The sequence below is a fragment of the Salmo salar genome, chromosome ssa02 (genome assembly GCF_905237065.1).
Source record: "Salmo salar chromosome ssa02, Ssal_v3.1, whole genome shotgun sequence".
In the NCBI taxonomy this organism is placed as follows: domain Eukaryota; kingdom Metazoa; phylum Chordata; class Actinopteri; order Salmoniformes; family Salmonidae; genus Salmo; species Salmo salar.
Window position 1 is genome coordinate 34,534,589 of NC_059443.1, and position 8,624 is coordinate 34,543,212.

Genomic DNA, 8,624 nt, shown 5'->3' on the forward strand with positions numbered 1-8,624 from the left:
CTCAGACCATGAGAAACAAGATTCTCTGGTCTGATGAAACCAAGATTGAACACTTTGGCCTGAATGTCAAGAGTCACGTCTGGAGGAAACCTGGCACCATCCCTACGGTGAAGCATGGTGGTGGCAGAATCATGCTGTGGGGATGTTTTTCAGCGGCAGGGACACTAGTCAAGATCGAGGGAAAGATGAACGGAGCAAAGTACACAGATCCTTGATGAAAACCTGCTCAGGACCTCAGACTGGGGGCGAAGGTTCACCTTCCAACAGGACAACGACCCTAACCACACAGCCAAGACAACGCAGGAGTGGCTTTGAAATGTCCTTGACTGGCCCAGCCAGAGCCCGGACTTGAACCTGATAGAACATCTCTGGAGAGACCTGAATCTGCAGAGAAGAATGGTAGAAACTCCCCAAATACAGGTGTGCCAAGCTTGTAGTGTCATACCTAAGAAAACCCGAGGCTGTAATCACTGCCAAAGGTGCTTCAACAAAGTAGTGAGTAAAGGGTCTGAATACTTATGGAAATGTGATATTGACGGTTTTTTTTCATACATTTGCAAAAATGTCTAAACCCGTTTTTGCTTTGTAATTTTGTGTGTAGATTGAGTGAAAAAAAATATGATCCAGAATTTCTGTCCTGTGTGATTTATTTGGCTATGGCTGACAAATATATTTTGTTGAAGACAGATATGATCCATTTTAGAATAAGGCTGTAACTTAACAAAATATGGAAAAAGTCAAGGGGTCTGAATACTTTCCGAATGCACTGTACGTGCATCACATGTAATCTGCTCAATTTTAACCTGGATGACAAATACATGATCAATCTGTTTTAACATTGAATCCGAATCGTATCAACATTCCCTGTTGGCTGGACTGGGAGGAGTTGGCCTCCAAATGGCTCTGGAGCAATCCCATCATGCCCTGCTGTGGTAAGTATTCTCCGGTCACTGATGAGTCTCTAATAAGCAGCTACTTATAGTCAGACTCACTGGAGCCACAGTCTGTAGGTAAACAAGACCATTATTTGTCCTTATCACAAGCCACGCACACACTCCAACATAATATCTGTCTTCAACAAAATATATTTGTCAGCCATAGCCAAATAAATCACACAGGACAGAAATTGTGCTGTTAACAAACTCCAACTGCACTGCTAGTGTAACAGTATATAGCTTCCGTCCCTCTCCTCGCCCCTACCTGGGCTTGAACCAGGGACCCTCTGCACACATCAACAACTGCCTCCCACGAAACATCGTTACCCATCGCTCCACAAAAGCCGCGGCCCTTGCAGAGTAAGGGGAACAACTACTTCAAGGTCTCAGAGCGAGTGACGTCACCGGTTGAAACGCTATTTGAGTGCACCCCGCCAACTAGCTAGCCATTTCACACCGGTTACACTAGTCTAAACAATGGAACTCTATTATTCTCTCTTCATTCCTCTCTTTTTTCCCCCCTTAATGACAACTGACAGGGGTGTGAACATACAGGATTCCAACCTGCCAGACTTGCCTCTATATCAAAGCAAACTGGTTCAGGGTGCATGTGACAATGACATTATTTTTAAAGACTATCTATTTGTTGTGACTGGGGTATCTGACACATTAACTACATGTTGACATAAATAGCTAACTAATTATCAACTTAGCTAGCTAACTGTAAACAAATGCGATTGTCATGGCTGACACAGCTAACCCGATACTAGCTAGCTAACTACCTTTACTTGATGCGTCAGGCTAATAGCCTCGATACTTATGATTATCTTACGTAATCCTTGTCTGCTTGACTTCCGATCTCAACTGCCCGACAGTGCCCTGTTGTCCCACTCCCTCACCCATCTCACCTGCCTCACCGACGGGCTGAACTCGAACTCCCCTGCCTCTTTCAGATCCAGCCAGATCATTGGCATACGGGGGACCGCCTCCATCGCGGCCAGCGACTGAACCGAGCCTGAGTTAAAGTGACTTCTATTTAAATATCACTTCAGCAGTTTTGAATTCAGCGGATTTCTAACTATATTGTTTCTTATAATCCCCAAACAACTGTGTCATGTCTACATTTACACTTCAACAGGAAACGATGGATGCTAAGGGACGTGACGCCAGAAGGAATGTTCCAGTGCGCAAATGTTTATGGGAAATGTAGTTCACTATATTAGATCAGACTGGTTGTTTCACCAGAGGTTTGAATTTGAAACATCTAGCTATATTCAGTATCTTTTGTTAGGCAATAACTACATTACATAATAGTATATCTTATGTAAAGTGATACTAATGTCTCTTATCATCATGTTTGAGCGTGGGAACATTTTTGCAGCACACTACATACTATTACCACTTCCTGTGTGCCTGGCCGCCATATTTGATTCTGCAAAAAATATAAATATTATGATGTTTGTTTAGCTGTCTAGAAGTTACGAAAGTGTAATAAACACACATTCGGCGGCAGAATTTAGAAGAGTTGCACTTTTAGCGAACGACTAGCTAAGGTAAGCAACACTTGAAACCCTAATCCATAGTTAGCTGTAGCTAAATATCAACAAACCGTGTAAAAAAAAAAAAGCTCTGCAAACTTAGCTAGCTATCTAACGTTAAGCTAACGAGCTAGCTACTTGTAAAACTAAGTCATTGACATGGTTAGCTGTCTATCTAGCTAGCTATCTTGCAATGTAGCTAAATGCCCAAAACGCCAACGCGAAATACTATTAAGATGCTATTGACTATGTGTCTGGGATATGCTCTTTTTGAAGTCTTGTGAAAATCAAAGCCATCTTCAGTTCTGAATGCTAGCAATAATAGTGCGGATGTGGAAGTAGCCTGATTTGGTGCCCACTTTGCCATCCGTAGTTTCATATTCGACTTCCACCGGAACATAACACCAACCAAGAATCAAAGCTTATATTGTTGATTGTTACATTATTATATGTATTACTAGTTAACGAGAAAAGTTCAAGCCCAGCTAGTTGAACTGTGCGATCATTCAGTGTTTCTTCAGCTAGCCTGTGACTTGACACTGTATTTTAGCTAAATAGATAATTTCACTTTTGCCAAGTTGGTTCTTATTGCTGCCACAATTTCACATGGGTTCTGACTACGATTGCTTCAAATTTACACAAACAGAATATTTCCTAGTACTGCAATTTGTCCTTCAATACAACCATCAACATTACACCAATAAAACACATTGCTGCAACATGTTTCACAGAGCATAAACAATTCTATTTTGGCAGCAAAAACCTTTCTCTAGAGACTTTTTAGCAGTGCCTGGCTTATATTCACTCAAGGGGTTTGTCTTATTGTTTTGACACTCTTATGCAAAAGCACTCTTTCTGTCTCCCAGTAGATGTCACTGGTGGACCTGGGGAAGCGGCTGTTGGAGGCTGCACGGGCAGGGCTGGATGATGATGTCAGGACCCTCATGGTCAATGGAGCTCCCTTCACCACTGATTGGGTAAGGGTCTCACTGTAGGGATACTCACATCTACACAATTTATGATTTCACACCTCATGTAGCCTAACACAGAGATATTGTTCCTCAGATGTCTTGCAGTACATCACAAATCTACCTATGTTGCAGTGCTGGAGTCTTTCACACAATCCAGACAGTGTTGTAGGGACTGGGTCCTCATAAACCAAACCGTGTGTTCTAGCTGGGGACTTCCCCGCTCCATCTAGCTGCTCAGTACGGACACCACTCCACGGCTGAGGTGCTTCTCCGAGCAGGCGTTAGCAGGGATGCCCGGACCAAAGTGGACAGGACCCCACTACACATGGCGGCCACGGAGGGCCACTCCAATATAGTGGAGCTGCTAGTCAGTGTAAGGGCAACCAAATGTAAAGCTGACAGTATTCAGCTGTTTATATGAAAAACATAATAGTTCTATTTTTAGTAAAGTGACTGACAAACAAATGTTATTTCATTCATGTTGAATGTTCACCACCCACATTTTGGAATCAAGGCTACCAGTCTCACCTTCCTATCTCTTTCCCACTACTGGGGGGGGGGTGGCGTGCTGTGCTCCCTAGCAGAGCGGAGCGGACATCAACGCTAAGGACATGCTGAAGATGACAGCCCTGCATTGGGCGGCCCAGCACGGTCACAGGGAGGTGGCAGAGCTGCTGCTCAAATATGGAGCAGACGTCCACTCCCTCAGCAAGTTTGACAAGACGCCCTTTGACATCGCCATGGACACTAGCAACACTGAGCTCATGATACTGTTACAGGTGAAGGGACTGTGTGTTTTGTTTTTATATGGCTCTGATGTTCATTTGTTTTCACAAAAAGGCCCTTATGTCTGTATAAGAAGAAGTGAACACAGATTTTTTTCTTTATCTAAACACATGCAAGTATGTGTTCTTATCACTGGTTTATGTAACACGTGTTGAACTGTTAAACTGGTTGGCCAGTATGTGGGAGGAACTGTATCTGTGTTCTTGTGTTAGATAACATCTTCAAGGTGTGTTTTGTGTATGTACACAGGATGGCATGCAGAACCAAGTGAACATGAACCCAGAGCCCCAGTTCATCATCTCCTCTGCTGGAGTCGTGAACTTCTCTGACCTCGTCAACACCACCGCCAAGTCAGGTATGGGCAACTGGAGCACAGGTTACAGTAAGTTAGGTACAAATTAAGTAGAGGTATATCAAATCAAATATAACTCACTGACATTTATAATTTATATAAATGGGGAACCTTAGTTACCACCTGACCTTACCCAAGACACTTCTAAATGGGATGACTTGATTGAGGTTTTTCATTGTCTTATTATTCCAGGAGAATCTGTCTCTACCACCTCAGTCCTGGCAACACTGGCAGCCCTGGCAGAAGCCTCAGGTCCCATGGGTAAAAATGCAGGTAAGTGATGTCTTTTCATAACCATGAGGATAACACTACAAATTACTCTGCGCTACTCATGTTACAATTAATAGTACTTTGATCTATATCATATTCTATAAAATGATAACTCTCTGTACATTAGGGCTAACTCAGATCTGTATTATAGTTCTTAGACTGCAATGGTAAGTAACTCTATCTTTCCCACAGGCAAATCTGAGGACGCAATCGCTGCAGATTCTGTGGACTCGGCCATTCAGCATGTAGTGGGCGATGGAGGTCAGAGGGTCATCACCATAGTGACGGACCAACACGGCAACCTGCAGCCAGCGGGACTTGGGCAGCAGTTCTTTGTCACTATGCAGGGGCAGCAAAGTAAGTAGGAAACCACATCTATTTATACACTCAGAGGCCAGTTTATTAGGCATACCACCCGTTCACGAAAATGGTTCGCTCCTACAAACAGTAAGTCGGGTGCCTGTAACTTGCTATGAAAAGCAGGTAGACAGGCATCGGGGCATTCAGTTACTGTTTGATTGACTGTTAGAATGGGCAAAACGAGTGACCTATGCAACTTTGAGCATGGTATGATTGTCGGTGCCAGGCTCACCAGTTCCAGTATTTCAGAAATGGCTTTTCCTGGGCTTTTCACGCATGACAGTATCTAGGGTTTACAGAGAATAGTGCAACAAACAAAAAACATCCAGTTAGCTGCAGTCCTGTGGGGAAAAAAACTTGTTGCTGAGAGAGGTCGAAGGAGAATGGCAAGAATCGTGCAAGCTAACAGGCAGGCCTGAAACAGGCAAATAACGGCGCAGTACAACAGTGGTGTGCAGAACGGCATCTCGGAACGCACAACTCGTCGATCCTTGTTACGGATGGGCTATTGCAGCAGACGACCACACCGGGGTTCCACTCCTATCAGCTTAAAAACAAGAAAAAGCTTATTGATAGTTCCCTTGATACCAATTGAGCAACATTTGAACGCCACGACTTGTAGAATACATGCCCTGAAGAATTCAGACTGTTCTGGAGGCAAAGGGGTGTCGACCCAGTACTAGATAGGTGTACCTAATAAAGTAGCCCCTGAGTATGTTTATTTAGTTTACATTGTGCTTATGTCAGCCTTTTTCAAGACTTTACAATTAATGCATTCATGAGTTTGTGTTTTGTTTCTGTAGTGGTGGCAGTCCCGGCTGGTCAGATCACAGAGGAGGTGGTGGAACAGGAGCCTTATCCCTCTCCTGCACGCAAGAGGAGAATAGAGCCTGCAGCCATCCTAACCAGACCCAAAGACAAGGTCAGCACAGGTCCCCATATTTGTGGCTTGGCATAATATTCCGAAATAGTTTCTCTCTTTCTTACTGTGTGTGTCCATTGTTCTCAGAATGCGAAGTCAGGGGACAGCAGTCGGGAGCAGCTCCAGAAGCAGCTGCAGGAGGCCAACCGGAAGGCCCAGGAGTACCGCACACAGCTCCTACAGAAGGAGCAGGAGGCTGAGCAGTACCGCCTCCGACTAGAGGAAGCCATAGAGCAACAACAGAGCAACAATACCAGCAATGCTACCGGTTCTACCAGCACAGGTGTCCAGGAGGTAGAAGAGGAGGTGGTCCAAATGGAAAAACAACATGAGACAGAGGAGAGAGTTGTAGAGGAGGACAAAGTGGAAGGGGAAGAGGATGTCCCATTTCCGGAAGAAACCATTCTTGTTAAAGTGGAGGAGGAGCTGGATTCAGGGGAGGGAGAACAGATAACCGTGGATGATACCGAGGAAACGGAGAAGGCTTCAACTAAGTTCACAACGACCCCCAAACGGGGGAGAGGGAGGGGACGAGGACGTGGAAGGAGGCGGTAGTCACGTGTCCCTCTGTTCTCTTAGTGTTCTCTCATGATATGTCTTGTTTTATGCTTTTATATTAATATTAACGGTTATTACTTGTTTGTTATTTTAGAACGATAACGTTGTACTTGTATTTGTAACTAGGTTTTGAGATTATTTTATTTACTTGCAATACTTTTGATGAAGAAGCCATTGGCGAGCACTTGTAAGCTAATGCTGAGCCCTGTGGGAGGACTTAAGGATGCAGATGGCTCCACAGTGTACAAACATTTCTGTGAATTTAGAGAAAGTAAGAAAAGGTATGTTTGCATAGGAGTGTAAATACTGCAATGTGGGTTTGATTGCACTGTGCATTCGTTCTCCTAAGAATAAGGTTTGCAACACATTCTAATATAGGATATTCAATCCCCAACATTTCTGGTTCCTGTCTTCAGCGTCATGTTTAAAATAAAATCAACTTGGCTCAAGTGTATAGTCCTAACTGAGAAAATGTATCTGATTCTTCAGAAAATGTTCTCCAAGGCTGGCTAAGTTCTAGTTATTTGCGTACCTGTATGTGTGAGTGTTTGGGCATGTGTGGGTGAGGTTGAGGTGTGGGATATCGGTGTTTCTTTGCTAGATGGCCAGCTTTCTTAAATCAGTCTTGAATATCCTATTCTAGTACTATTTTAGCTGCAGACCACTCAGACACTAAGATACTGTAGGTTTTCATTTTTTGTTTGAAGTAGTGTTAGAGTTTAGAGTTAATGTGTAAGTTAATGTTATTCTTAAGCTCTTATTTTTGTTCCTTTTGTAATTTAAAGCATTACACTCTGTATAGATCAGCATCTGTCAATAGACATTGATCTGTCATCGCAGTCCAGTTTAAACTAATACTCTCTCTAAAATATTGTTTACATACGCTCTCTTTATATGGTTGTTAGTTTGACACTATGTCCTCCTATGTGCTTTTATAATGTTCATAAAGAAACACTATCAGAGGTTATCTTCCAGTTGGTTAGGAGAAGAAAAATTAGAATTTTGCTACAAAATAATGTTAGTGAGGAAAATATGGGAAATTGTTGAATTGTTTTCTATGTGGAATACCCCTTTCTTAACAAATGTATTTTTAGAATTCAATAAATAAACAGTTATTGTTATTCTATCCATGCATGCTACTTGTCCTTTTGATTTATTTATTATATGACTATTGCTCATCGACAAACTGCATCTACATACACTGAGTGTACAAAACATTAGGAACACTTGCTCTTTCCATGACAGACTGACCAGGTGAACCCAGGTGAACGGTATGATCCCTTATTGATGCCACTTGTTAAATCCACTTCAATCAGTGTAGGTGAAGGGGAGGAAACAGGTTAAATAATGATTTTTATGCCCTGAGACATGGATTGTGTATGTGTCCCATTCAGAGGGTGAATGGGCTAGACAAAAGATTGAAGTGCCTTTGAACTGGGGATGGTAGTAGGTTTCCCGTGTGTATTAAGAATGGTCCACCACCCAAAGGACATCCAGCCAACTTGACACAACTGTAGGAAACATTGGGGTCAACATGGGCCAGCATCCCTATGGAATGCTTTCGACAGCTTGTAGAGTCCATGCCCCGATGGGGGGGTGCAACTCAATATTAGGAAAGTGTTCCTAATGTTTTGTACTCCGTGTATACCTGCAGGCATATACAATCTTATGTGTTTTGAATTAGTCCTGACTGATTAGTTTTAATGATTTTAATTGGCAAAATGGGGCATTTATTTTTTGTCTCGTTGAGCCTGAGAGGTTTTTTTAATTTCATATTTTCTCTGGAGGACTGCTTAATAAGCTCGTCCAACCTCACCTCTATTTATAGCATTCATTTCACAATGATGTCCCTGGTGACCAATCAGGAAAATTACAAGCAATTTTTTTAAGTGCTTAGCTGTACATGTACATTGTCTATTCTGTTCTTTTATA

The 8,624-nt window shown here is 42.8% G+C and overlaps 2 protein-coding genes across 6 annotated transcripts in view; one reads left to right on the forward strand and one right to left on the reverse strand.

The window, feature by feature from the left end:
* The window catches only part of LOC106581009 (tyrosine-protein phosphatase non-receptor type 23), a 29,607-nt gene extending 27,493 nt beyond the window's left edge, over positions 1 to 2,114 (reverse strand). Inside the window, exon 1 of the mRNA XM_014162665.2 lies at positions 1,844 to 2,114. Within this exon, the coding sequence (XP_014018140.2) occupies positions 1,844 to 1,927 (84 nt within the window). The 5' untranslated portion in view covers positions 1,928 to 2,114. The remainder of the gene's footprint in view (positions 1 to 1,843) is intronic.
* Positions 2,115 to 2,211: 97 nt separating this feature from the next.
* On the forward strand, positions 2,212 to 7,826 carry LOC106581037 (GA-binding protein subunit beta-1). Of its 5 annotated transcripts, none has more exons than XM_014162723.2 (9): positions 2,212 to 2,488; positions 3,340 to 3,450; positions 3,650 to 3,817; positions 4,026 to 4,223; positions 4,480 to 4,612; positions 4,775 to 4,855; positions 5,045 to 5,209; positions 6,016 to 6,134; positions 6,222 to 7,826. In XM_014162723.2, the coding sequence occupies exons 2-9, from the start codon at positions 3,343 to 3,345 to the stop codon at positions 6,687 to 6,689; spliced, it is 1,440 nt and encodes a 479-aa protein (XP_014018198.1). In that variant the 5' UTR covers positions 2,212 to 2,488; positions 3,340 to 3,342; the 3' UTR covers positions 6,690 to 7,826. The 5 variants fall into 5 exon arrangements, with proteins under 5 accessions (XP_014018198.1, XP_045558862.1, XP_014018189.1 ...); XM_045702906.1 differs by having other exon boundaries at positions 4,029 to 4,223; XM_014162714.2 differs by having other exon boundaries at positions 2,345 to 2,488; positions 3,343 to 3,450.
* The last annotated feature ends 798 nt before the right edge of the window (positions 7,827 to 8,624 follow it).

What these genes read in the sequence shown, in the direction of transcription:
- LOC106581037 (XM_014162723.2), top strand. Translation starts at nt 3,343, where the DNA reads ATGTCACTGGTGGACCTGGGGAAGCGGCTGTTGGAGGCTGCACGGGCA. An exon ending in TCCCATGGGTAAAAATGCAG is followed by an intron (nt 4,856 to 5,044) that starts GTAAGTGATGTC and finishes TCTTTCCCACAG; the next exon opens with GCAAATCTGAGGACGCAATC. An exon ending in CACTATGCAGGGGCAGCAAA is followed by an intron (nt 5,210 to 6,015) that starts GTAAGTAGGAAA and finishes TTGTTTCTGTAG; the next exon opens with TGGTGGCAGTCCCGGCTGGT.